The sequence below is a fragment of the Numida meleagris genome, chromosome 5 (genome assembly GCF_002078875.1).
Source record: "Numida meleagris isolate 19003 breed g44 Domestic line chromosome 5, NumMel1.0, whole genome shotgun sequence".
Lineage (NCBI taxonomy): Eukaryota > Metazoa > Chordata > Aves > Galliformes > Numididae > Numida > Numida meleagris.
The window spans coordinates 58,710,245-58,737,697 of record NC_034413.1 but is presented as its reverse complement, the minus strand read 5'-3'; the positions used below and the strand labels follow the sequence as shown (position 1 = coordinate 58,737,697).

Sequence of the window (27,453 nt, the reverse complement as noted above, 5' to 3'; positions counted from 1 at the left end):
TTTCAAAGGTTGATGCAGTAAACTATATGAGAATGCTGATGATAGACCTTAGTGGAGAGATTTAGAGACCATGTATTTTTGATTCATACATGGTGCCTTTCTGTGTTAGTCTTTATTGAAGGCATCGCTCTGCCTTCAGTACAGAGTGGGATTTTCATCTTTCTGCACTTTGCAATTAACTGGATGTCAGACACCACCTGAAGCAAGAAAAAAATGTTAAGTTCAGAAAAAATACCTTTCCTTTCCTCCTTGGAATTACAAGACAATTAACTGTGCTGCATGTAGTTAGAAACAATGAAAAACAAATGAAATATTTACAGCCTTTATCAAAGAGATGAAAATGCCCCTTCTATGTCTTGTAACATTAATCAGAATAGGGCACTTAGCAAAGTAAACACCTGAGGTTGTGTGTCAGAGCACAGCTGTGTTGTTCATTTTTATTGTTTCTTTGCTGAAATGCCGTCTTTTCCCACAGCTGGAACCATAAGGAGGGGTTTGTCTGTGGACAGTGGCATTCTGAGCCACACAAAGCTAGGCTGGGATCCTGCCTGTGGTGTCAGACTCCTCAGCAATGGTTTCATTCAGAAAGGAAAAGTTATTTCCTGAGGCTTTCTATCTTAACTGCATAAAAGAGCAGTGGCTGTAAATTTGGAATTACTGTTATCTTGTATCCCATCATTGTTGTTGTGCCCATGTGCCCCATGTAGTCTTAGACCTATGGGCATGCGGGTGAGAGCAGCCTATACCCTGCGTACAGGTTGTTTGGCTGTGCAGAGCTGGGGTTACTTTTCTCCAAAACTACAGGGATCTGGAGCAGTGAAGGGTGCTCTGACAGGCCTGTGTGCCCAGATTCACAGCAGACTTCATGCCTGGGCAAAAGAGCTGAGAGAAGAAAAGCTGATCGCTTTGGAGATGAGACGTAGTCACACTTGTCTTTCTATGATCAATGGATAGAAAAATATCTCCAGAGGGAATTTCAGCTCTGGTAAGGTCAGGTTTGGGTGCCTGAGGGACTCAGTGAAGTTCATGAAAAAGGGTGGGATGAATGCTCATCTGTACACAGAGCCAAAGCGACTGAATCATCTCAGGGACCAGAGGGCTGCCATGAAATGTCATGCTTCATTCTGAGGACAGTGCTTTCCCCAGGACTCTCAGGCTAAATCTTCCTATCTTCCATTTTAGCAGCCATGTGTAGGTTACAGCTGAGAAGTAAACACAGCTGATACAAACAAAATGCTGTTGTTGGGTGATACAGTAAATCAGCCTTTATTTTTTCAGTTGCTGAACCAAAAAGTTCACAGGTGTGTACTCACTCTGCCAATTCAACTGCCTTCTTAGTGTGCTGAGTCAGTTGTGTGCTAGCTTTCCTGAAGCTGGATTGGGCATTGTCTGGCTGCCCATGCTAACAACATGCTGCAGCCAGTATCCCATGCCCCCTCCTGCTAGGACAAAGCATAAAGCCAGCAAAAGTGCCATTATCTGTCTCTGGCTAAGTGGATATTGAGCTTATACCTGATCCTCATCAAGTTCAGCCTGCTGAGGAAACCCAATAGAGTCTGTTTTACATTGATGTCCATCACACAGAAGGACAGTACTCTGCCTCTGCTTCACCATTATTCCATACAGCTAAAACACAGCTAGAGTTCATACCAGAGAGACAATGTGTCAAAATTCAGCATGTTCAGGGGGTCAGCACTGTGTATGAGCACAGAGCACAATTGTGCACATATGTATCTTAAGCAATGGGTGCTGATCTCAAGTCCTCTAGGTATATCTGCAAATAATTTTTAAGCAAGCATCTTTCAAATATTGCCTTCTGTAGGGACTGCTGGGGATCTGTCTGTGCTTAATGTCTCTTTTTGTTTGTTTATGACAATCCAGGACAAATGATACCGGCCTCCTTGCTTTCAAAGACCATTTGCCTGTAACTCAGATAGTGATCACTGACACAAACAGATCAAATTCTGAGGCTGCTTGGAAAATCGGCCCTTTGCGTTGCTATGGAGACAGTGAGTACTAGCTCTTCTCAATTTCCATAGGTACAAAATGTCCCCTTTTTTGTGTGTTTTCTTTTTGTTTTGTTCTTTAAACGTATTTATCTGATGAAAGACATCTTTCCACATGCAGCTCACAGCTGCTGTCCTGCGCCAATTAACTATAGAGAAAGGGGGTTGTGTTTACAGGGCAGTTCTGGAACGCCGCTTCTTTCAACACAGAGGCTTCCTACCTGCACTTCCCCACCTTCCACGCTGAGGTCAGCGCAGACATCTCCTTCTTCTTCAAAACTACGTCTCTCTCTGGTGTATTCTTGGAAAACCTTGGGATGAAAGACTTCATACGAGTTGAAATAAGATGTAAGTTTCACCATGGCGAAATTGCAGTTTGTTTGCCCAATTCGGCAGGAGTAGAGACCTGAGAGGGACATTTTTTTCTTCTGTCTTGGGACAGTTGGAAGAGGCTGGAGGGGATAAGATGGAGACATAAAGACTCGTTGGTCTAGACTGATCTCCTTCTCCTGTCAGAGTTTCCCTGTATAACCTTGGTCATTTCACATCACCTTGTGATTCACTTCATCTTTCCTAAACAGAGAAGTGATTAAATTTATACAATTTTCCCCCATTTTATCTCATTAGAGGATGAATTAGAAGAAGATATGCTGTAGACTGTAATTTTATTTAAGAGATGCAAAATTTAATACTTAGAACTCTTATGGTTACCTTTATTTCTGTGTAAATGATATGTGCAGTATGATGCAACCCTAGTGTTTCAGAGGAATTCAATGTTTAGGTTATAGTACTGTGAATCTATGAAGGACACGGTGCCAACATGGAGTAAGTCATTCACAGCTGTAATGGGCCTTGAATGCTTCAAAATCCATTAAGTGACTGCAGTACAACTGCAGCTCAATGTGTTAAAGAGAGGAGTAGGGAGCATAATTAGTGAGTAGATTTACCTCATTCCTGTTCTGATTACTTCAAATTTTTATTAGTGACAAAAGGGAACTGTGGTTTTGACAAGAATATTACTTCTGTATTCCAAATTCTGTCAAGCTTAGGAAAAACAAACTGAGTGCTATGCATTTTATAATATGTTTATAATAACCCCAACATAAAATTCAATAAAACAGGGCCCCAAGGCTCTTTGATTCGTCAAACCAATGGTAAATGTCATGGTGCATTATCAGAAGGTAATGAGGTATGATTTAATGCTAACTGCACATCTAAGTCCAATTTGGTCATACTTTGGTGTACTGCATTTTATTCTCGGGGATATAGAAGGAAAGATGGCATTTTGGTATCAAATATGACAAATACTACAAGTCACTAAGAGGATTGTTTAGTGAAAGCCTTAGTAGATGTGTTAAACCCGTGCTTCCTGAGAAATGAGTTATTTAAAAGTTTGGGGAAAGTCTTTTAAACATACACTTCTCATTAGTAGTTTTATGTTGTGTTTCTTGCTGCCAGATGGAATTTGCAGCCTAAAGGCCTCGTATCAAGGAAGCACCACAGACCAGCTGCTTTGAAAGGAAATGGCCTTTTAGCAGATGCAGGGGCTCAGAATAGATCTTTGTCTAACCCTATGGAGTGTTTCCTATCTTAACTGTCTAAGAAGTGGCTTCCAAAACCAGACGTATCCAATTTGTGGAGCTTGAAATAACAGGTTTTTATGAATTTTCAATCCACAGCCTTCTGGTTGTTGTGCAGTCTGTGGACCTGGCTCTTGTTCTTTCTGATGTATTTAGCATTATAGGAAGAGGGAAAAATAATTGGTAACAAGAATGTTAAAGAGTTTTGGCCCCCATTCAGGTGGCTTGCAGCAGAGCAAGATAATACTCCTTACAATTGTTGTTTTTCAGGTTACGGCTCTGGTTCCAGGATCCTTGCTATCTGTGGACACCAATTAGTGATTTTTTTTTTTTAATCTGTTTCTCCTTGCTTCTTGGGTCAGGCTTATTCATGCAAACAAATGCTTGAGGTTCTCTCCTACCATATATAACCAAATTCTGTGATTCTTAAGTACAAGCATTTTGATATATTTAGTCAGAAAGAGCTCCTTGATCCTTTCCGCTATATTATTTGTTCAAATACTTTTTGTACAGAATTTGACACTTTTACTTCCAAAAGTGAACAAATTTACAATTTCTAGTGCACTGTGATTGTTACAGCAAAAAAAAAAAAAAAAAAAGATGGGTATCTGCAGCCAAGCATTGTCACAGGAGAGATCAAACAGTGAGGCTGCAGATTTACATTTACATATAAGCTGCTGGGTAAGAGGTGGGAGGTAAATGATGATAAAAGCTAAGGGACCCTATATTTACGTAGGTCAAAAGCACTATTTAATTCAGACCTTCTCTTTCTCTTTGCATCTATTTGTCTATTCCAGCCCCCAAAGAGATCACCTTCTCCATAGACGTTGGAAATGGCCCCACAGAAGCAACTGTGCAGTCTCCCACACCCCTGAATGACAATCAGTGGCACTACATTCGAGCAGAGCGGAACCTGAAGGAAACCAGTCTCCAGGTGGACAACCTCCCCAAGAAGGTCCTGGAGGCACCTGCAGAGGGGCACTTTCGGTTGCAGCTCAACAGCCAATTATTTGTAGGTACGAACCATTTAAGAGCTTCTGCAGATGTATGCAATATTTCTATGTTCATACCTTGGTAATGCTGTTGTTGTGCAGCTGAGATCAGATGTGGTGACCTAATTCTGCTGCCACCTATTTCTCTCCAGCGTAGACTACGTAAAGCAAACCCCAAACTACTATCTACACAAAGCACTTGCCAAAGAATTCACTGTTTCCTCTTCTACATCACCGATTGTGTAATTTACTGTAGGAAATGTGATCTGTCTTTTGTGATGAAATGCAAAAGATATACAATCAAGGAAGTTACCATGGGATTACAAAGCGTCTTCTCCTTTTTCAATATTCAAGCACTACTTTTCTGAGTAATCCACACTGTGATGGAGTGGGTTGTAACCCGCTTCTTATTCAGGGCCATGCAAAAAATTACAGATTCTTTCCTTGAAACAGATTCTCTTATTTGGGTGAAATGCTATGATAAGAGTCAATCTACCAATTAATTTTAATAATGTTTACCTGTGTAGTCACATCCTTTGATTTAAAAAGATTTTGAGGTATTCATTTAAGTTTGCTATAGTGTATGTGTGCAATTATTACAAAAGGAAATAATTTGTTAATAAATATATATGGTTACATCAATGGCTTTTCCTCATAGTAATTGATTCAAATGTTCTCTGAGAAAACTTCACTGAAGAACTCACTTATTTTCCATTAAGAGTCACAGAGCAAAGTTTCTGCTTTCAGGTGAGAGGCCGGGTCTCTTCAGACAGTAAGGATGAAAAGCTAGACACCTTAGACACACCAGAGAAATTTAGCCAAGGTACTGTTTGCAAACAGGAAACTTAGAGTATTTATTGCGTGGACAGATTTTAGCAAATTTTTGGTCTATTTCTTTGTAAAGGGGTAAAAATGAAGGTATTATCATAAGTCGTCTACCAGAATATGTCTTAGCTACTTCCAATGTCTCACATTTGGAAAGCAGTATCTGCCAGTAAGCTTACTTCTCTGCAGAAGTTTAGAGAGGTTTAAAGAAAGTTACTTGAACCAGCTTCATGGTGATTTTAATGTGGCATAATCATTGAATTGCATCATGGAAATCCAGGGTAGTTAAGGACCCCAACAAACTTGAGAAATGTTCCAGCAGAAACTTTTACCAGCAAAGACAAATGCAAAGCCCTGTACCTGGAGCAGAAGTGTCATACATCCAAACAAGCTGGGGATTGATGGGTTGGGTAGCCACTGTACAAAAGAGGTCCTGCTGGACTTAGTTAAGTGAATTTTACAGCGTGCCCTTGCAGAGGTGAAGACTGACCACAGACTGGGCTGTATGAACAAAGGTGCAGCCCACAGGCTGCAGCAAAGGAAGGAAAATAACGATCTTCACAATGAGAGCAGTAAGCACTGAAGCAGAGAGAATATGGGATCTCCATCCTCAGAAATGATCAAAACTTTCTTGGAAAAGGCCCTGAGCAACATGATCTAACAATGAATGTAGCTGGGTTTTGAAGAAGAGATGGGACCAGTTGATTTCCAGCAGTGACTTCCATCCCTACCAGTTTTCTCTGATTTTACTTAATATTTACAATAAACTCTAGTTACTTCTTCTCAGCTGAGGGATGGAAACTTCTCTCTGTGCAGTAATTTGATTGCATTCAGTTATCCATTACTGAATTCTGAACAAAAGGTTTAGCAAAAACTGATGCTTTTAAGAGTTAAATGTTGGCCCTTAAATCTACCACAGAAAGCCATACTGAAGGTCAAAACTGTCTGTAACCTTCTGAGTTTTTCTAAGCACGAACAGAAGAGATGGAAACCTGAACAGTCTTTTGATTCTAACACTGTCCCCAGGTGCTTCAGGGAAGGGTGGCAGAAGACCAACAATACACAGATGTGGAGTCATTTGTCTCTACTGAAGGTCTCATTCTAGTCTCTAATAGAAAGCAACTGATTTAATACCTGAACCACAACAACAGAATTTTATCCCATCTGAAAAATACATACATAAATAACATTGATTTTTTTAAAAGGAAAGAAGCAGCAGCACATAATATTACTCTTCTCTCCCACCCATAACCCACAACATTTGTTTCTGCAGCATTATGCATACTGAGAGTGATTAAGGAGTTTCCACAATTAGTATGTATGTTCTTAATTAATAATCTAACTGACATGTTTTGCTGTCTTAAAAATTTTCCAAATATACTTCAATCTCCTTGTTTCCATAGTGGAGTTAGTTACTCATTAAGATATAACCTTTCTTTTTTTTTTCTTGATTCTTCGCCAGAATCAATTTATACATTTTGTAAATCTCATAAATAAAGCGCACTGACAAGATTTAATTTAGTTTATTTATCTTTTGGAAGGATTTATTGATCTTTTGAGTGAAGGAACTATATAAGTATCATGTAGCATTATGATGATGATTGAATGGAAAGCCACTGTAGCATTAAAACTGTGGTCATTTCCAAGTTACTTGAGAGCCATCAGTGTATATACAGTATATATGAGGCAGTTTTGTCTCTTTTTCTGTGGGGGATTGATACAAAGTAGATCACACATATAAGATAAATTTGGGTTTTTGTAAAATTTGACTGGCATCTAATATAAATTTAAATGAGTTCTGCTAATCTGGATCAGCTAATTCATCATCAGCTGTTTCTGCCTGTCTTCTGAACATGTTGTTTAGTTCATTTTGCCCAGATTTTTCTTCTTAACCTAAGAATCTAATACCTTTAAAGACCGTGTATAATTGAATGATTTTGCTGTTTGGGTTTTGTGTTCATGGTGGTTTTATTTTGTTTTAAAGTTGGCCTGAAAAACAAGACAACTTTCACACTTTCTGTGATTTATTGTCAAGAAAGTTGAACAGAAGCCTTCTTCAGAAATCTTAGAAGAGCTGTCAGTTGTAGGCAGCCTTGGAGGGGCACTTCATTTACTTCTGATTCAGTGATACTGAAGTTCTGAGCAAGTTAGTCGGCCTTTAAATATTCTGTAAGGATTGGAGTTAAGGCCTAGCTTTCCTTGGAGGTTTATGTTGAGATTGACCAACTTTGGTATTTTAGGAGATTTAGGATTTACTGAAGATTTTCCAATGACTAAGCACATAAAAGGATTTCTCTTTTGTAGCCTCTTTTATGTCTAGTAAGGGCTGAAGTCACACTTTAGTCTTTCTGAGTGGAGATTGTAATGCCATTTCTTATTTGCCTTGCTACCAGTTTGTATGAAATATGGGAGAACATTATATTCTCTTCGTTAAATTTGGAAAAGGAATTTAAAAAGACTGGATTCAGAGATAAAAATAAACCATGTGTGAGTAAGAAACTAAATCAAAAAATTCCAAATCACAATAATGGTCCAGTCCTTCTGGATGGAGAAAATACTGATTGTGAGCTAATGCAGAGATGTGTCCTGAACACTGGAAGATGTGAGCGTCAGTCATCTCAGAAGGGCACTAACTGTATTCTGACAGTGAGTTCAGTGTTGCTATATCATGATTACTCCAGCAGAGAAATTCAGATCTTTAGAGGCTACAGACTGAACCTAGGAACTTCACCGTGATTTGTGACTATGCTAATTTTGAGCATGTTCTTCAACTTTAGCCTGCCTGGGACATTGCTAGGCTAAAAATCAATTTTCAACTTGCTCTTGTGTACTTCTGTATAACTATTGGTGTGTTTAATATTCTTAAGCTGCATTCTGATGGTATGGCTCTGAATGCTAGTCATGTCTTACTGAGATAGAAGTGACATTGCATAACTTAGATTCACAATACTGTCTGCTATAAAGTTTCCTTGCTCACTTAAAGGCCTTGAGTTGCACGAAGTAGCCATAACTCGTTATGTGCATACAAATACAGCCACAAATACTCCCATTTTGGAGCTTATACAACACTGCAGGTAGAGAAGTTCACACCAGTTTTACACTGCCTAGGAAGATGCACTCATGTAGCAATTTTTGTTTACCCAACGCCTCTTACATATATTAGTACTGTATAAAAGGAATCGGTAGAGCTCAGATCCATATGCTCATACTACTCATTGTTTTCACAGAAATGCTGGAAATCAGGTGTCACTTCTTTTCATACCACCTGTTCTTCGTTTAGGTCTGTCCTAACACTGTTCCTTGTTCTGATACGGGCTTAATTTAGCGCTCTTGACTATTTTGCATTTTGCCAGCCTGGCACCTTCTCTGCATGTCTGCCTTGGGTATGTGTTCCCCCTTAGGGGAGCAGAACCTAAGCATTTGCTCCAGCTGAGCATGTCAGCATACCACATACCATGTGCAAGAAATCATCAGTGCCTGACATTACTAGCATTCCACTGCAATGATGATTTCTTACACGTGGCATTCAAAATAAACTGTAGAAAATGGGTTCTTCCTTTTTGGATTTACCTGGAGGGAAAAGCAAAATAAGAGGACTTGAAATGGAACGGTACAAATCTAATCTCTCTCTTTTTATCTCCCTCTCACCCACAGCAACACAATATGACTGGGTTCAAATTCACAATTCTTTTTTTTATTCCATCACTTCCTATAAAAGTCCGACTCTATTCTATATAGTCTGACTATATTAAATTATAATTTCTCTCAGTTAAGGAAAAACAGTTATGCATAATCAGTAAGAGTAGATTCAGTAAAGTTTGTATGGTTTACTGATTTATTGTGTGATTAATTCTCAAGGCACTTGTGTATTTAAAAAGAATTTTTCTATGGCTGCTCTTATTAAAATAATTCAGAATAAAAACAGTCTGCTTAAGGCCAGCATTAGCACACTTGGAGTATGTGAAAGGCTTCTGAGATAGCCGTGTGCATGCAAAGTGAAAAGGAGAAATGAATTTTCATTGCAGTATGTTGAGGATTACTTAAAATCAAACTTTCGTTGCAGTATATTGAGGATTACTTAAAATCAAACAAGTTCAAATATTAAAGCAGTCTAAAGGAGCTGGAAACCCATTTCTCACTTTCTTTTAGGAGTTATTTGATATCTAACTGCTTTATACTGCTAATCCACAGCAACAGGTTGGATACTGGTTATATTTCTTCTGTTAAATTTAAAAAATTACAGTAGAAGGAAGAAATCCCAAACAAGTTTACAGGCTATATGATGTCAGCCTGACCAAACTCTGTGCAGAAGTAGGCCAGTTTGGCACGAGACTTGATCTGAAGGGACAGGCAAAAATCCTTCCTTTGAATGGACCAATGAACTGTCACTCTCAGTATTTAAAATGAGTGACATCCTTTTGGGTAATACACTGTCATTTATCCTTGTAATATTTGTGGTTACTTCCTATGCAGAAGAAAACAGAGTAGCCAGTAACTTTAAAGAAAGAAATAATTCTATTCCTTCTTACAAGGGCATTAATAAAAATGTTGTGCGATGTGTTTGGTTTTGGAACAAAATCTCAAAAGAAAAGGATTGTGTGTACAATGCAGCAAATGCAAAAGGCCCAGTTGTTGTCCTCAGGAGGCCTTTAAAATAAGTGAGCTAACATTTGTTCATCTGGAGAGAGTAATTGGCTAAAGATTTTGAACATATTTGTTTCACTGAGAAAGGCACCATAAACTTAGTGTAGAGTAAATCTGTCTTACACATGCTATCTAGAATTTAGTTATTCTAATTCAAATCCAGTATTTCTGCTATTAGTGTACCAGATAGAAAAATATGTCAGAATAATATGGCAGAACAATAGGGTTTTGGTAAGATTGCTTTTCAGACTGCTATTTCATTCTCTCAGTTCGCAGAAGTCTCGCTTTAATTAAACAATTTATGAGAGAACAGATGCTCTTCTGCAAGGACTCATCAAAAGATCTGTTATCTCACGCATTTTGATATAGAGCAAACTTCTATAGAAGAATTTGGGAAGATAACTTCTTTCATACTTTATTGGTGCATCACCAATAAAACCAGCATTTCAGACCTACAAGTGCTATTAATTCTTGGGCCAGAGTTAGTAGCATTCAAAATTGCAGTGAATTCAAAAGTAAAACATTGGCAACTGCCAAACAAAGCCTAAAATAATAAAAGACATTGATATGTTTACACTCTATCATCAGTAATGATAATCTTTGTGAGAGACCAAGGCAAACTGTCTTCACCGTTAGCAATTTCAGTTTGTTGATAAGAACATAGTTAGCCTGTTGAGACTAGACCATGCTTTTGCCGAAATCTGTAGATCTTTGACCTTCACGAAGAGATGCAGTTGGGTTTAACAATTGTAATAAATTACAGCTGTAACCCAAACTCACATTTCTTGCCTGCAACAAATATTCACATGCAACATCAGGTTGATCGGTCATGCACAAATTCTGACTCTAAAGTCATTTCCCTTCAGCCAGCAAATTTGATGTTGAACGTGATTCATCCTTGTTATCTGGACTCATCAGCATGTGCAACTCATCTGCTGTTGGGATTAGGACATTATTCATACTTTGTACTACAGCAAAAAATAAAAAAATTAGTTTTGGATTTCCCATGTATTAGATGATATAGAATCATAGAATCATAGAATTAGCTAGGTTGGAAAAGACCTACAAGATCACCTAGTCCAACCATCCACCTACCACCAACATAACCCCACTAAACCAGGTCTCTCAACGCTATATCTAAACGTTTCTTGAACACCTCCAGGGATGGTGACTCAACCACCTCCCTGGGCAGCCTGTTCCAGTGTCTGACCACTCTTTCAGAAAAGTAGTATTTCCTAATGTCCAGCCTAAATCTCCCCTGGCGCAACTTGAAGCCATTCCCCCTCGTCCTGTCACTAGTTATAAGAGAGAAGAGGCTGACCCCCAGCTCACTACAACCTCCCTTCAGGTAGTTATAGAGAGCGATGAGGTCTCCCCTGAGCCTCCTCTTCTCCAGACTGAAGATATATGCAGATATATGATAAAGAAGCATTTTCCTAAATGAATTTGCAGTTTAAATGCCTAACAGGGTGGTAGATAAGGCAGAAAAGAAAAGAATGGCAACTAGAAAGTTACACACAGCTTTAGTCCTTTCTTAAAGTAAGAGACTCTTAGTTTTCTGGGCTGTCCATCTGTCCATCTTTTGCTACAATGTGCACTGATACATAATAGGTAATATTTTTAAATTCTATGGATTCCTGTTTGTACCTCTGTATTTCTATCTTCAAGGCTTTGATTACTTTGTGGACTCTTCAATTAACGCACGTTTGTTTTTTTTCTTCTCTGTTTCAGGGGGAACAGCTTCCAGACAAAAGGGCTTTTTAGGATGTATTCGATCTCTGCATTTAAACGGACAGAAGCTTGACCTTGAAGAAAGAGCTAAAATGACTCCTGGTGTTAAACCTGGATGTCCAGGACATTGCAGTAGTTATGGTAACCTGTGCCATAATGGAGGAAAATGTGTGGAGAAATATAATGGGTATTCTTGTGATTGCACCAGCTCAGCCTATGAAGGGCCCTTCTGCAAGGAAGGTAGGCAAAGAGCTTTGATCTGAGGTCTCTAGTGGTTTCTGAATGTCTACAACACAATTTTCTGGGAGTTGGACTCGAGGATCTTTATGGGTCCCTTCCAACGCAGAATATTCCATGATTCTGTGATTCTCACTATTGTAGGTTTTTCTCTTGCTGTAGGAAGCAGGACCAGAAAAGTACCAATACAGAATATAAACATGAACTTGAGTAATTTCACCCACGTGAACTTGTTGTCCACCATACTACAAAAGGATGTTCTAAGAGGATGTGCTAATATGAGCTTTCTCTTGAGCATTGCTAAGTGTTTATTAAGTGGACTTGAATTCCTCCTCTGGCCTCAAAAATTAAAATAGTGCTAGTTGTACTGTTATTTAAATTACCAACTGTATCACACTATGATTCCTCTATTCAGTTGCATATAACTTGGTTCAGATATTAACCAATAGGGCTGAAAGTTTCCCTGGCAGTTCCCTGTCCATGTCTGAATGTTTCATTTGCTTGATTTTAAACTTCATCCAGTTTTGTCCACCTTAAGAAAATCATGAGAGCTTTTCTTTACAGAGATCTGAGCAATGGTGTGACAAAAAGGGGTAATCTTTTTATGTTTGTTTTGATCCCTGTTTCAACCCATCTAAACCTGGACACAAGAAGAGTTATAAAAAATAAGTCAAAATCAGGAAAAAAATGGATTTGCATGGTTCACTTTCTGAAGATCATGTCCACACTGAACCTGTTTGCTGGCTTTTAGGAGACATTGCCAACACCAGAAAAAGGAGCGGGGCAAATAAAGAGCATCCAATTTAGTTAGCGTGCTCTTCCGGAAAAGAAGAAACTACCAAAATCCCTGCTTAATAACAGCAAGTTGCAATGCTAGTATTTTAATTTCCATGACTGTCCCTCATCTTACAAATGTGACAGGTTGACTAAGTGGGTCACATCATCTGCTGGTGTAAATTGGCTTAGTTATACTGAAGTCCATGGAACTATGCCCACTTACATGAGCTGAAGATTTGACACCAATGTCACGAGAGGCATGGCAAATAACCATGTAGTATCCTGTTAGGAGATGCTGCTGTAGAGGTGGATCTGCTTTACTGGAAAACAGCTGTTGTCATGTGCATATATTTTGTGGCCAAATTATGTTGTGTGTACTGAAAACACAAGTGTGAGTTCTTGTGTTCTGAGCATCCACAGGCAGGCGTTTCTCTTGGAGCTGCTGCTCTCCCTCAGTGACTTTCTTTGGATTAATGTGTTGCTTTAATGACGACTTTGCTTAAAAAGACTGGAAAGGACAGTTACATTGTTGTCTTTTCTGTGGGGGGAAGACAGAGAATATTGCCTTATAAATTAACTGTCAAAAGTTGGTAAAACTGATCATTTATTTGACTGACAATCACTTTGACCTGTTCCATTTTGTAGAGCAATGATTCAAGCACTGTAACACTTGAATATGTATGCCCGTCTGCATATACTACCCTTCTCTGAGTCAAACATATAGTCTGTGAGAAAGGTCTTTCTGCTCATCCAAATCAAGGAATGGTAATGTCAGCTGGGTCAAGAGCATTTTGCAGTGCTCTCTTTCTGTGGCAGCCAGTCTGTGTGCATACCTGTCTGAAACATCTGAAAATGCAGTAGCTGAAACTGTTCCCTTGGTTTATATATTCTTTCAGAGGTTTCTGCATTATTTGAAGCTGGCACTTCTATTACCTATATTTTCCAAGAACCTTATCCTGTCACAAAAAATGCAAGCACTTCAAGTTCTGCCATTTATGCAGATGCCGTCATGTCCAAGGAAAATATTGCATTTAGCTTTCTCACTGCACATGCTCCAAGCCTTCTCCTGTACATCAACACCTACTTTCATGAATATTTGGCTGTGATTCTCTCCAAGAATGGTAAGTACTCTTCATTTGCTACCAAAGTGAGACTTGTGTGACTGTGTTTTTTTGGGAGAATGCTATCTGCAACTTTATCAGGTTTGTGGCATTCAGCTCATGCAAATAGCCATCAGTCTTATTTATGTTGCTTTATTTGGCATTCACTGCTACACTTGCCTAATTGGTCTTTGAATAATCATGTTGTTGGGGCTTAAAATGTGCTTTGACTTCCATTTGGCAAGAGTGTACAATGGCAATTTCTTGCTATTTATTCCACAGTGAGATCCATTAGGCCTCCAAGATAAGGGAATGAAAAATTCCATGACTGTACAACAACACTTGCTGCAGAAATATATTAGCATTTTATCTTTTGCATTCTTTCTTGCCTTGCTTATTGCTCTTCATTGCATTGTTCCAATGGAATATGGCCAGTACCTGTGAATACTAAAGCCAGAGAATGTCCAGATCTTCTAGGTTCACAGAAGGTGTAACTCCATTAGCTATTAAAAGGTACACAGTATGAGGTTTCTGGTGTAAGGAGGTGTAAGGATTTTAGGGACATAGACCATACGTATTCTCAGTATGAATCTGGCTCCTGAGTCCTTGCAGTGCATTCAGAAAACTCAGTCCAGCCACACATCATCCTTCTCAAAGGAGGACGTTTGAATTATTCAAGAGTTATCAGGCACTGGAGCACTGGAAGTGATGAGTAAGCTTCTTGGTGAGTCACCAGCCTGTGGGAGAACACCAGAAAGTTTATGCTGTCTGCTTGAATATGCACATTTGACTGAATGACCCAGACCACAATGAAACATTACAAATTCCATAATAGCTAGGGTCTCAAGTACCATCAACTTAAAGTTTAAAGGGGAAAAAAAACAACCAACACCTTTTATTGTCTGTATGGACTTTGCAGTAGCTTATCTCCTGGTTATGTCACATGGCCAGCATTTGAGCTGGCATGGAATGAGCATCCAAATGTCCTGGACCCATCTCCCCTAAGTGAAGTAGCAGCTGCGTGGTGGGTCTCCCAAGGAAACCTTTCTCCTTTACCATCCAGTCTCTGACTTCCATCTCCACTTTGCTCTCAGAGGCACGTGGCCAGTGTTCATGATTTTCAGATATATGAATATCCCAGTGTGTAGATGCAGGGTCGGAGAGGTTAGTCCCTGCTGAGGTAAAACCTTGGAATCTGCTTCTCAGTTACACTGAGGTCTCTTTATGTCAATCAGGCAATTGAAAATAGCCTTAAAGTGAACGAAAAAGTAATATCCATTCAGATGTCTGTGATGTAGTGTAAAATGACCTTAGAAACATGAGAAAATTGCAGTTTATTGATGAAGTACTATGAACAGCAAGCTGCAGTTGTGAGGTCTCTGGGCTGGAGTCTGGAACTTTCTAATGGTGGCTGGGGAAGGAGCTGGGATCAGGACACTGAGATCTCTCTTAACAGCTTGGCAAGATCATCTGTTTTACAGTAAGTCTTGCATTTTGGCAGCTGCACCATTTGCAGATCTCCTCTTTGGTTCAGAAAGAGATGCAGGTTCTCAGCACTTCCTTAAATTAGGTAGAGCAGCTCTCAGCACACTCAGAATCAGGAGTCAGTTTAGACAGTGGTGCCTTTCTCATCTCTGTACCTCTCTCTAATCACTTGTAAAATGAAGATAACATTAGCTTAAAGAGTTGGTGAGCTGTTAGGTTCCTAAATCCTCAACTATAAAATGTAGCACTGTGCTCGAAGAATTATTATGATAACGAGGTGACCTTGATTACGTCCTGAAAGTCTCTTTCAGAGTTGCTCTGTGCCTGCTTCTGTGTCTTTCTGTCAAGACAGTCATTTTAGTCATGCATATTCTCTGCATTTTGTCACAAATTTAGTAATTCTTTAAAAAATCTCATATCCTCTTATTTTTTAGTCTTATTGGAATTGAAATTATTCCAATGAAAATAATGTTAAGATATGTTACTCTTTCTTCCTCCAAGAGGTTTATGCTTGCCATAAAGTTACTAGACTATGAATAATAATGTCCTTTGTAACATTAAAAGAGAGTGCAGTTCCTTCTCTCTTAGTGGCTCATTTTCAAGGTATTTGCTGAGCCTGGCAGTGCATAGTAGGACCTAGGTAGGTCCGTGCTGGAATACTGATAGTTACATGAATGTTAGTTTCCCGATGAAACAGAGATAGACATTCTCATTCAAGATACGAGTAGTAGTATTCTTTGCTATAATCCTAAGACTCCTTCCACTTGTTAAGAAACTAAATGTCTATGTATATGTTTTAATGCTTCACAAGCTACCTTTTTAAAGTATTTTTTAAGCTACTAATAAGATATACTGTTATTCCCCTTTTCTATTATCCACAAAATAACTGTTCAAATTAGTAGTTAATAAAAATAAGACTAAGAAAAATATTCCTGGTATTTTAAGCTTCTCATGTTAAATATTTAACATAAAAGAAGCAAAATTAACTGCAAGGGTTGGTCATGTTTGGACTATACTGAAAGGGGCTTGTGTGAAAATGAGCTTGTGTAGACAGCTTGTATAGTCAGGTGTGAAATATTCCCTGTAAAATCAATTGGTTTCAGTAAAATTAATAAATAATCACATTTAACCCCAAGGCAGTTTCCACTGTCAGTCTGTAAAGGAGGTCATATCATTAGAACTTACATTACATATTGATTGAGACAACAGAATTATGGTTGTAAAATGATTCACTTAACAGTTATCCATTAGGTCAGTTTCAGGTTTAGGGATGGAAATAAAATCTCATACTCAGTCATTGCTTTATGCATGCAGCACATTGTCTGTTGGACAGAAAGCCCTTCCAGTGGTTGGAGCCCTAGAGGACAGGTGCTCAAAAGGAGGTGAAGATTCAACTGATGCTGGGTACCACCATGTGTCAGTATACAAACTGCCATTCTGGATCTATACAGATGACCCCTTCTCTAAAATTAGATGCTCTGTAGTGCCTGGAAACTAGTATTTATAGAAGCAATAGAATAGAAGCAACCCAAACAATGTATCTAAATCATGATATTGTTCTTATCTCATCTGGTCAATTCATGCGATTAAATCTTATGGGCAAGTTTTCAAAAGTTGATGTTTTTAAAGATGACTCAGTAGAGATTCCTTCTGCCATTAGTTAGTATTTAGTCTTCTAAATTGCACATGTTCCTTTGAAAATGTATGCAATAACTTAGCATTGTCTTCTCCTCTCCAGTTTTACATATTATATCTATGGATTTTTAAATTATATGTACATATAGATGAATATATATTGTATTCAGATGTATACTTACAGCCATTTTAAAAGGACTTTTTCTACCTTTTTTTTTTCAGAGGATATATGTCCTTGAGCACCTGTATCTTTTAACACTGATTAATCAAAAGATTACAATCAAATAGTGAGGAATCTGGTTTAATTAATTAGCAGGAAGAAAGATATTCATACTTCACAAAGTTATGCTCTCTTACGAGCAGTGCCACAAGGTCATGTGCTTTGTCATAGAATCATAGAATCATGGAATGGCCTGGGTTGAAAAGGACCATAATGATCATCTAGTTTCAACCCCCCTGCTGAGTGCAGGGTCGCAAACCACTAGACCAGGCTGTTCAGAGCCACGTCCAGCCTGGCCTTGAACACCTCCAGGAACAACACAATCCACAACCCCCCCTGGGCAACCTGTTCCAGGGGGGAAGCTGTTTGTGATCTTTCACACTTGAGAAGCGGCTGAATAACTTATTTTATGAGTACGGATGCAGCTGTGGTGCAGCAGAATCACTGTGGTGGATGTACCCACCAATGACTGGTGAAAGTCCAGTCCATTTATAAATACCTCTCAGCAATACCAACATTACAGAAGGGCACTGATGGGTACCACAGTGTTGCGCAAACACAGCTGGTCACCACTTGGAGATCATCTCTGCTGGGTATTGAGCCTATTTAAGGGGAGAAGAGCCTGTTTGCTTGCTGTCACTGCTACATCGATCCCACATCCAAAAGATTAACAGTTCTGCAGTAATTGTAATAACAGTGCTGTAGAACTTTCAAATAATAGTGCCCATTACCAAGCTACAGAAAATGGCTAAACAGCTCTAATTAGCCTTTTCAGTGTGTCAGTCCACAGAAGTTATTCACATCATGGGAAGCTACTGCCAAGAATTTTCTTTCTTTCTCAGGCTGAATTTTCACTGTACATTTTGGCTAATTTACATGATTTCAGTAAATTACCAATAGCTTAGTATTATAATGCACTCAGCTTGATATCTAAAGGTAGTAATTGCCGGGGGTGGGGAGGGGGATATGTTAGGATAGAAATTGTTAGTGCCTCTCCCTTCTGCATACTTCCTTCCCCCTGCCAAGTAATCAAATGCAAAATAAATATGATGAAGTATGTTGTCTAGAAAATGCTTCCCCATGCCTTTGACTCTCAGCGTGGCTGGATTTCTCTGATTCCAAACCTAGAAAAAAGAGCAGATAGTTATGATCACAGAAAAGAGGTGATAGAATCTCAAACTATCCTAGAGTGATTGAAAATTTATCTGAATTTATTATCTGACCTCCTAAGAAACTGAACAATTTGAGTCCTTTTTTTCTACCTCAATCCTTCTACCCAGAACCTATTGCCATTAGAGTGAGCTCTGTTCTCTGTTTTGGAAAGCAAGTCTCTGAAATTGCATAGGAAAGATTAAAGACAAGAAAAAAGCACATTGCAAGCAAAAGTACAAATGAAAACATCTTGTGAAGTTATTCAGTGAGGTCTGAGATATGCAGCATATAGAAGCAGGGCCTAGATCAACCTTAGTGACCTGTTCTAAAAGGTCTTGAAATCAGCTTAAAGTAAATAGGAAAATGAACCAAATGCTATAATAGATGTGGAATGAATTAACACTCTTCAAAAAAAAAGAACTGAGAAGCCACTGATTTTTTCTTTTTAATAAACGACTGATTTACTGTCATGTTCTCCTTTCTTGAAGTCAGCAGCTGTCTTTCTGTTGAAGGCGTGTAAATTCTCTTTGCTTTTGCCTTGAAAATCTGTTGTCCTGCATCTCCAACAATTTTTCTCAAGCAAAAATGAAGGCTTTGTCATTCAGAGGTAAAGAAGCAGACAAAGGAATTAATTCATTCTTTGAGGCAAATAGTCTTTTGATTCTGTTCACTCCGAGGTTCAATGGAGCAAAGCTAAATTAGGGAAAATAGGCTTTAGTGGTGATTTTCAAGTCTTCTCTGGTTCTTGAGGCTTTACTACCCCATGTGTTTTTTCATTTGGGATGTGGGTATCACAGAACATAACTGCTGCAGAAGGCCCTTCTAGGGTAAGTTATTGCTAGTGCAGTAGTTTTATCTTCTGAGAACACCTTCCGACTTAAAGAGTTTCAACACCCGTTGACCAACCTGCACAATTTATGTGACTGTGAAATGGAAAATGATGCCAAGGTTCAGGTATACTTATTTTTAACAGATAAGGAACAGGAAAGTGAGTCAGGTTGGGAAGTATGGAAGACAGCTTTGTTGTGGAGACTAGTTCTCAGGCAACTCTCTGAGTAGACTAAGTATTGTTCCTTGTCAAGCTCTAGGTAACAGCCATTAAATTATCTTTCATATGGCAGATACGACTGTATATCTTCTAAAGATCTTTCCAAGCAATTACTGTCACTGATCCTGAAATCTTATGTTACTTAGTGGAGAAGGCAGGAGTGAGAGTTTGATCAGGAATATAAAAGAAATTGTCCCTGACTGACTGTAAATGGGATGTTGTCTGTGGCACAAGCAGTAGGAAGGATTGAGTGGCAGAAAATCTTGCAGTTTCTTTATATAACTAGAGAAAGTGCTGTGGTAGAAACATCTCTGGTCCCTTAGGTGATTCCTTGTTGTGAGCACACTCCATAGAAAATGGAAATGCTGATTTGTTTTCACTTCAAATCCAGCAATAAAAAGTTATTCAGACAACAGCTGGACTGGGCACCCAAAGCCTTTTTTGTTTATTGTGTTTTGTTTTGCTTTCTTTTAGTACATGACACTCTAAATCTCTAAGTATGTAAGACTTCTTTGAAAGGAGCCTCAACATTCAGCCAAGGACTATGGCAGATTTCTTTATCTGCTTTCCAAGAGGAGAGAAGTGAAAGATCTGTCTCATTAGCTCAATTCATGGACATGTTTATACTTACAAAGATCACTTCTGTGCTGAAGGGTCAAGAGATGTTCTGCAGACCCAGAAGGGAAAAACAAGGGAACTATAATTGGATTACACTAAGCAGAAAATGCTGAGCATGCAGTCAATAATTGACCTCTGCTCTGCATATATAGACTGACTTTGAACTCACTGGTACTTGGCATAAAACCCCAGACCAATGGCTGCAGATAATCAGCTAGGGAGAAAACAGACATTCCCTTTTGTTAGGAGATCTTTATCTCCTGGAAACAAATAGCTGAAGCAAAGGTGCTAAGAGGACAGAGCCAGTCTCTTTTCATTTGTGCCTTGTGGACAGAAAGCAGTGGGTACGGCCTGAAACACAGGAAGTTCGTCCTGAACAGCAGGAAACGCTGCGTGGGTAACAGCAGTGGAACAGGCTGCCCAGAAAATACGTCAAGTCTCTCTCTGTGGAGATTCTCAAAAGCTGCCTGGACATGGCCCTGGGCAGCAAGCTGTGGCGGACCTGCTTCAGCAGGGTTTGCAGCAGATGACATCCAGATGTCCCCCAGCTTCAACCATTCTGTGATTCTGTGCAAGATTCCAGAAGATAAAACAGTGAACATATATGTATATAAGCATTCATTTTGCTACTGAAAAGTCATTATGCTACCATTATATGATTCTTGTAATAGGATTGTTATCTGAAACTCAAATGTATCCCTTGAGAGTTTGCTATAAGCAGGAGAGGGTCTCTGGTTAGAATATCCAAGTTCTGTGATCACAGAGGCGGGTGAAACTCATGAAATAGGCATTGCTCAGATGGACTTCTTTACCAGAGGAGCAGAATATTTCCAAGAGATTCATGACCAGCAGGCAGTGCTGTTAGAGCTTAACACAAACAAGGATCATTAACCCCAGAAAGTCATTAAAGCACAAAGTTCTGTTCTATCTTTATTATGCATTGAGAATGTAAAGGAGGTTTGAGAAAAGAGGCATATGATTATTTTTCTCTAGTTTTATTTAGAAGATTATTGCTTACTCTGCTGTTCCACAGACATCATATAGCACTCAGATTGTTTCCTTCTGCTCTGTTCAGATCACCTTTTTCCATGTTCTTGTTGCAAAACCTTACAGTTGTTAGGTCAGTATGAGAAAAGTCCTTGACTGAACAGGTTACCTGGACTGCCAAAAACTGAAACAGGAATGGTTGGAAGATATTAGGAGGAGAATGGAAATCATGAGCCAGGATCTTGGTGAGAGCAGGGTGGCATGAATTTCTCAGGGTATCACAGCAGAGGATCTCAGTATTTTTTGCCTGGGAGATGTTCATGCAGAGTTAGTGATATGCATAATTTGCAAAGCCGAGTTGAACTTGTGGAATATAATTCATAGGGTGATACTTTTTGTTTCATTCACTGGATAAGAGAAAAAGGTTCTTCCTGCAATCCTGGCTGCTACACCAGTCTTAAATGAAAAGTATAGTGTAAGATCAAAGCCTGGCAAGATAAGATGAGTAAACCATAGGGCCTACTGTGTCTCTGACCATGAGAAAACTAATGGTATCCAGTGTGTCTTTAAGAATAGGAAGTGAGATCTAAGCATCAGCTTATGCAGATAGTTTTTGTTAATGGACAGTCTTAAAGTGACTTAAAATTTCAAAGAAAGTATAGAAGAGGTATAGATTAAAATTTTACAGAATAAATCTCACAATCTGAAAGCATGTATTTTCAGGGAGATTTAACTGCATCTGGTGTTCTGAGCTCTTCCCTTCATCTTTATATTAAGTCACTTCTGGGGAAAAATAGTAATTAATGTTGCATCATAGTGTAAAAGAAAATGTTATCAGTCCTTCACCAAAAAGTAGCTAGATGTGGAGAGATGATGTTAATGACTAACAATATTCACAGAATCAGCAAGGTTGGAAAAGACCTACAAGATCATCCAGTCCAGTCATCCACCTACCACCAATATAACCCCACTAAACCACATTATTTGAAACTGCTGCTTATCCAGAGATTTCCTGCAATTTTCCAAAGAATATGAGCATTCATCTAATTCACCAATGGATAAACTGTAGCACAAGGAAGGAAAATTATGTCATCAGGCATCAATCTGGTAGATCCAGAGTGGTGGCTGTGTTCTGCCCTTTGCCTCCAGGGTACGCAAATAACACCGCTATGTACGAGCCATACTGGTGGGGCAGTGATTAGTATTATTCCACATCCATTGGTTAGCCTTGTTCCCGTTATAGTTCCAGCCATATGGGCATGAATGTGGGTTGTTTGGTTTAGAAGAACATTTCCCTTAACATCACTGGAATAACCTTGATGTATAAGCCACTATACGATGAGCTCTTTGACTGTCATCATCTTTTAGACCTACAATATTTCAATATTTGCAATATTTTGTAGCTTTGGAGCAAGAAGCATCTGCCAGTTCCTTTTTAACGGCTGGTCAGCCTGTGTTGAGCCAACTGGTGGCTGGTGGGAATGAAATTCCTACCAAGGTTATACTCATTTGTCAGTCACATAAGGGAACTAACCACATTTGCTGACATTTAAGTGATGTTCTCAATCTGGCTCCAGATCCCTAGCAGAATTGCAAAGTAAACTGAGGTCATGGACCTTCAGGCAGAATCTTTTCCTGTTTTTTTGGTTTGGTTTTCTGTCGGGGGCGGGTGAGTAGTTTGTTAGGCTTATTTCTTGTTGTTTTGGTACAGGGTTTGTTTTTTGTGTTTTTTGGTTTTTTTTTCCCCTAAATTGAAGAAGTGCAATGTGAAAGTGTATTATCAATACAGGATAGCTTGAATATGATCCATTAGTCCTCAATGTTTTTGAGTGGGAAGCATTCAAATAAGAACCTTTTTTCCACTTCTATGAGAGACTACCAAAAATTGGGAGTTTTGATTTATTTATTTTTTAACCCCTTTATGGGGGTCTCATCTAAACCAACGCTGTAGATAACCAATCATATCAGCAAACAGTTTCAGCATCTTCTGCTCTTTGTTTTCTCTGAGCAAAGCAAATAGCAAGAGTCACCTTCTAAAAACATGCAAGTACTTTCTTAGTTAAAAGCCAGTGGACGCTGAAGAGATGGGCCCTGTTCTTTGAATTACCAGCAGCACTTCCACTGAAGAGTAAATTTACTGAGTAAATATCCCTGGGGAGAAGCTGCTAATTAAGGAGCAGGTTTCTTAGCCAGCTGCTCCTAACCAAGAAAGCAGTCGTTCATTTTTAAATATGTAGGCTATAAAGAGGGACACTGAAGTTGTACAAGTTGCCGGAGAGGTATTTCCTGGTAGAGATGACAGAAAACTGTCATCTGATATTCTGCAATCAGCAATAACAAACAACATTTCCACTTTATGAGTTTCAAATGTCTTCCTGGGCTAAATACTTTAATTTTTTCATAATTGCAATATCAATATCCTCACTAATGTTTCCCTCCAGTTGTTTAATTGGTGCCTTCCTTCTTTATATTTTCTCGTTTAGCAGCAGCTCAGATATGTGCTGGAGGTGGATAGGGGTAGCATCCTTAATACCTCACTGTCTGTCAGGAGCAACTGACTACCAGTTTGAGACAACTGCATGAGGTCCTGTTGGTCCTTAACATCTGGGTCCTTCTATTGCAGGGGGACATGCAAGTATATTCTAAGGTCCTCATCCTAATAAAATGTTTAATTTTCTACATACATATTTCTCTCAAACTGGACTGGTCAGCTGCCCTGATTTAAATGTTTTTTCCTGATTTATATGATGGTGATAAAGTTGTACATTTTACATATGCCAGCTACACATGCTCCCTGGACTAACCTCAGCTTCTCCAAGGGGTGCAAGATTTCCTGCCAGCTGCTCCAGCCAGTTTAAGTCATTAAAAACTGCTAGTGAAGTTGTTATAGATGTTGGGTTCAATCTGGGCTCATTTAAAACCTGTTTCTATAAACGAAAGTCCTGCAGAGAAGTCTCAGACCCAAGGGCATGTCATTCCCTTTCTTGCTGTTCTGTTTTTCATGACAAAATGACACAAGACCTGTAGTCCTGGTGACATGTGTGAGAAGAGCCTGGCTTACGAACAACATTTTTCTTCAGGCTAAGCACTTTGAAGTCTCTATACCAGCATAGTATCCCTGTATTACCAGTAGCCTCAAGAGCTGCTGCTTCAACTTTCTCATCCTCAGCAAAAAGACAGAAGCAGTTGGAAAGCACCATGCTATTCCGGTAGCTGCCTGGTGGTTGGTTATGCTGACACTGATCATTAGTGTACCGCCAGCAAGCACGAACCCTGGCCTCCATCACCACTGAAACAGTTTCTTGAGTGTTCTGTTTCAGAAGCAGCATCCCCTACCTGTTCACCAGCATGGGATGGCATAAATGCTGCCCTTTGGTCTCTGTTTCCTAGAACTTTCCTCAGCACAAGGGGAGCCCTCAGAAATCCTGTTGAAATGGCTCTGTAGCTGCTTGATATGAGCATAGCGGTGTCATTCAGCCCTACAGTCATGGATTATACTACTGTAGATTACAGGTCAAAAGCCACAGTGGTGTGTAGCAAGCTATCTTTGATACTGGCTGTGGCCTAGTCATAGTAGCATTGCAGCCCATGTGGACTTGTTTCCTGCAGAAGTGGAGAAAAGAGGTCATGCTGTGGCTGAACTATGCCTGCTCCACTCTCAGGCTGTTCTGGAGGAGCACAGCACATCTCCATGCTGATCTGCAGTCTGCAGCAGTACTTACCTACAGAATTCAAAGTTAAAAGGGATGGCTGTAATAATCTACTCTTACCTAATACTGCTGGGGTAAATATGCCCCGTAAAATTCCCCTGCCTGAGGCCGAAGCCATGATACCTCTCTCTTTTCCTCCCGCTCACTTTTATGGACTTTACAGAAATTGCCTCCAGCAATTCCACATATATTAGAGAAGGAAGAAAACACAACATGCAGTGCATTGCTTGAGCATTATGGCACTCCAGGTGTGCATGCCCAGACACGAGGAACTGAAAAGAGGTTGACAAGCTTGACTGCAACAAGACTGCCAGAAACTGCACTGCTTATGGTTATTGTGAATCCCTATTGTGAGGCAGAAATGATGCAACAGTGAGAACAGAGCTAGTTTATCTACACAGATTTTGATTTGCGATTAGTGGCGCTGGGATGACGTGAATGGATAAATGCAGCAGACCGGATAATCAAAAATCAGAGGATTAAAAAAATGCTTAATAACAATTTAATTAATAATCCATTTATTTTGCCTGTCAAATAGCAAAACGGCTATGTGTATTATGCCAATGAAGTGATTCTGTATTCTGCCAACATAAAACATTTTGATACTGAGTGCATACCAAAATCAGCTCTCAGCTGCACTGATGTAAATTCCCAAACATCTCTGGAGACATGAGCCCATGTATGTCTGATTTATATTAATGCAAAGTTGACTGCAGGAAAAATGCCAACTTGAATAAAAAGATTTTGAAGAACAGCAATCAAAAGAAAAAAAAGTCACTACTGGAATTTAAAGCAATTTGATGGGATGCTATCCATTCATCCGTTTAAACAATTTAAGGTAAAATTGTACCACTATGGATAGGTAAGATCTGTTCCTAATGGACATCAAGCATCTGCTCCAGTGTCTCCCAGCAAACAGAACAGATGATTTCTGCTTTAAAATGGAGTTTCTCTGATGAAGACAATGGGTAAATCCCTACCTGAGAGCCGGGATAGATCACATATCTGATGGCTGTCTTTGAACACAAATGTGCTGTTTATTACATTGATTGTATGGCCATAGGAGCCCTGTTTTTATTTCATATGCTGGTGCGACCATAGCATTCGACAAGCGCAGACAAGTGCTTTTACATTTACAAGCTAATCAACTAGTACAAGGTCACGCTCCATTTTCTGCACTAGGACCCTTTCAAAGGCTTCAGGTAAGAGGTATGAGTGGCTGATAGAGTTCTGGGACATGATTTTCAGTTAGAATCGATCTGTTTCTCTTTCACAATGCATTTCAGCTAACTCCGTGTGGTCATCTCAGCTGTGGTGTGCAGGGTCAAGCAACCTTTCCACATTTATTGACTCTCCAGCTGCCCAGACAAGCAGGTCTGAAAAGGTCCCTTAACTTCTTTGCGCTGTGGCTTCTTTTCTCATGTCCTTCTGGAGTGAAGTGATTATACGACATTTACATTTTTATTCCCTGTTCATGCATCTTTCATTCTGTAGCAGAAAATGGGATTATGATTTAAGTAAGTTTGGACCTGTGAGTAAGTGCGTGCAACAAGAATGGTGATAAACAGCAGCTCCTTGGCCTGGCCATGAGGGAAAAGGCACTTTGCAGCATGAATCGAGGCAGCTGAATCAGGACCTATAATATCACACTGAATAATTTAGCAGTTGTTACTGACCTTGATCTCTTCAAAAATATTTCCCTCTGCCATGTGTGAGAAAGTGCCTTTAAATCCTTTTTTTTTTTTCTTTTTGTTATAAAACCTCACCTGATCCAGTAGACCTCTTTATCAGCTAAAAAGCCTTCATCCTAACAGTCTGTTATCATTGTCCCTCTCATCTTTGGTAACTTCATCTCTGTTCTTCAAAGCTCACAAAGAAGTGGTGGCTCAAATGGGATCGTACTGACTGTTAGAAAAAAGTGCAGCTCTTAGGAGCCAGAGCAGCAAACATCCTGGTGAAACAAAGGAACAGAGACGATCTGAGTGATCGTTTCCAACCTTAATCATTCTATGATCTTAACTGTACTTTAGGTCTAGTTTGGAAGAATTATTAACAATAACTGAGTTTTATAGAGGTTGCAAAATTCCCCCTGTGCAGGAAATTTATACCTTGTTTTAAACTCTTGAAGTGGTTTTGCAGTAGCCTGTAGGACAGGATAGTTGACCTTATTGCAGGAGAATTTGCAAGGCTAAAAAGAAGCTGTGTCCATGCGATGCGGTGAGGGAGAGCAGCCCCTTGTTGCCTCTTAGTAACGTCACCATGCACCATGCAGCCATGCCTCAGGCTTCTTGTGCTGCCTTGTGACTTGTACACAGACATTGCCTCTGCGAACACTGAAGCCAGTCTTAGAGCTAACACTGTGTGAAAGCATCCCTCAGTGACAATGAGTCAGTCAGTCCCCTTCACTCAGCATTGGTAATGTTTGTTTGCCTGTAGCCTTCTGCAAAACCTAGTGGGTCTTGGAATAGACTGGGTTTGTGCTGTCATAAGCACTGAAAAGGAAGGAGATGATAGGAATTTTTACAATGGTTTTCAGAACAGGGAATGAATGAAGGACCCTTCACTCAAGGTTGCGATGCTGTCCTTTGCTTTCTCCTTTGAGACACTAACAAAGTAGCCTTGGAAAAGCTTTTTAACTCTACAGTACCACTGTTCCACCTATTTTGGTTGCTGATGCATAAAAAGCCCCCTGAAAAAGCTTACTTT

The 27,453-nt window shown here is 39.4% G+C and overlaps 2 protein-coding genes across 4 annotated transcripts in view; one reads left to right on the top strand and one right to left on the bottom strand.

Annotated features, from left to right (window-relative positions):
- The window catches only part of CNTNAP5 (contactin associated protein like 5), a 274,310-nt gene that overhangs the window by 224,444 nt on the left and 22,413 nt on the right, over window positions 1-27,453 (top strand). For all 3 annotated transcript variants that reach the window (XM_021397542.1, XM_021397543.1, XM_021397544.1), the window contains exons 16-20: window positions 1,882-2,009; window positions 2,184-2,354; window positions 4,384-4,602; window positions 11,779-12,018; window positions 13,689-13,913. In XM_021397542.1, the coding sequence (XP_021253217.1) occupies window positions 1,882-2,009; window positions 2,184-2,354; window positions 4,384-4,602; window positions 11,779-12,018; window positions 13,689-13,913 (983 nt within the window). The remainder of the gene's footprint in view (window positions 1-1,881; window positions 2,010-2,183; window positions 2,355-4,383; window positions 4,603-11,778; window positions 12,019-13,688; window positions 13,914-27,453) is intronic.
- The window catches only part of LOC110399220, a 585,449-nt gene continuing 575,293 nt past the window's right edge, over window positions 17,298-27,453 (bottom strand). Inside the window, exon 23 of the transcript XR_002439018.1 lies at window positions 17,298-18,356. The gene's annotated coding sequence lies outside the window, so the exon portion shown is untranslated. The remainder of the gene's footprint in view (window positions 18,357-27,453) is intronic.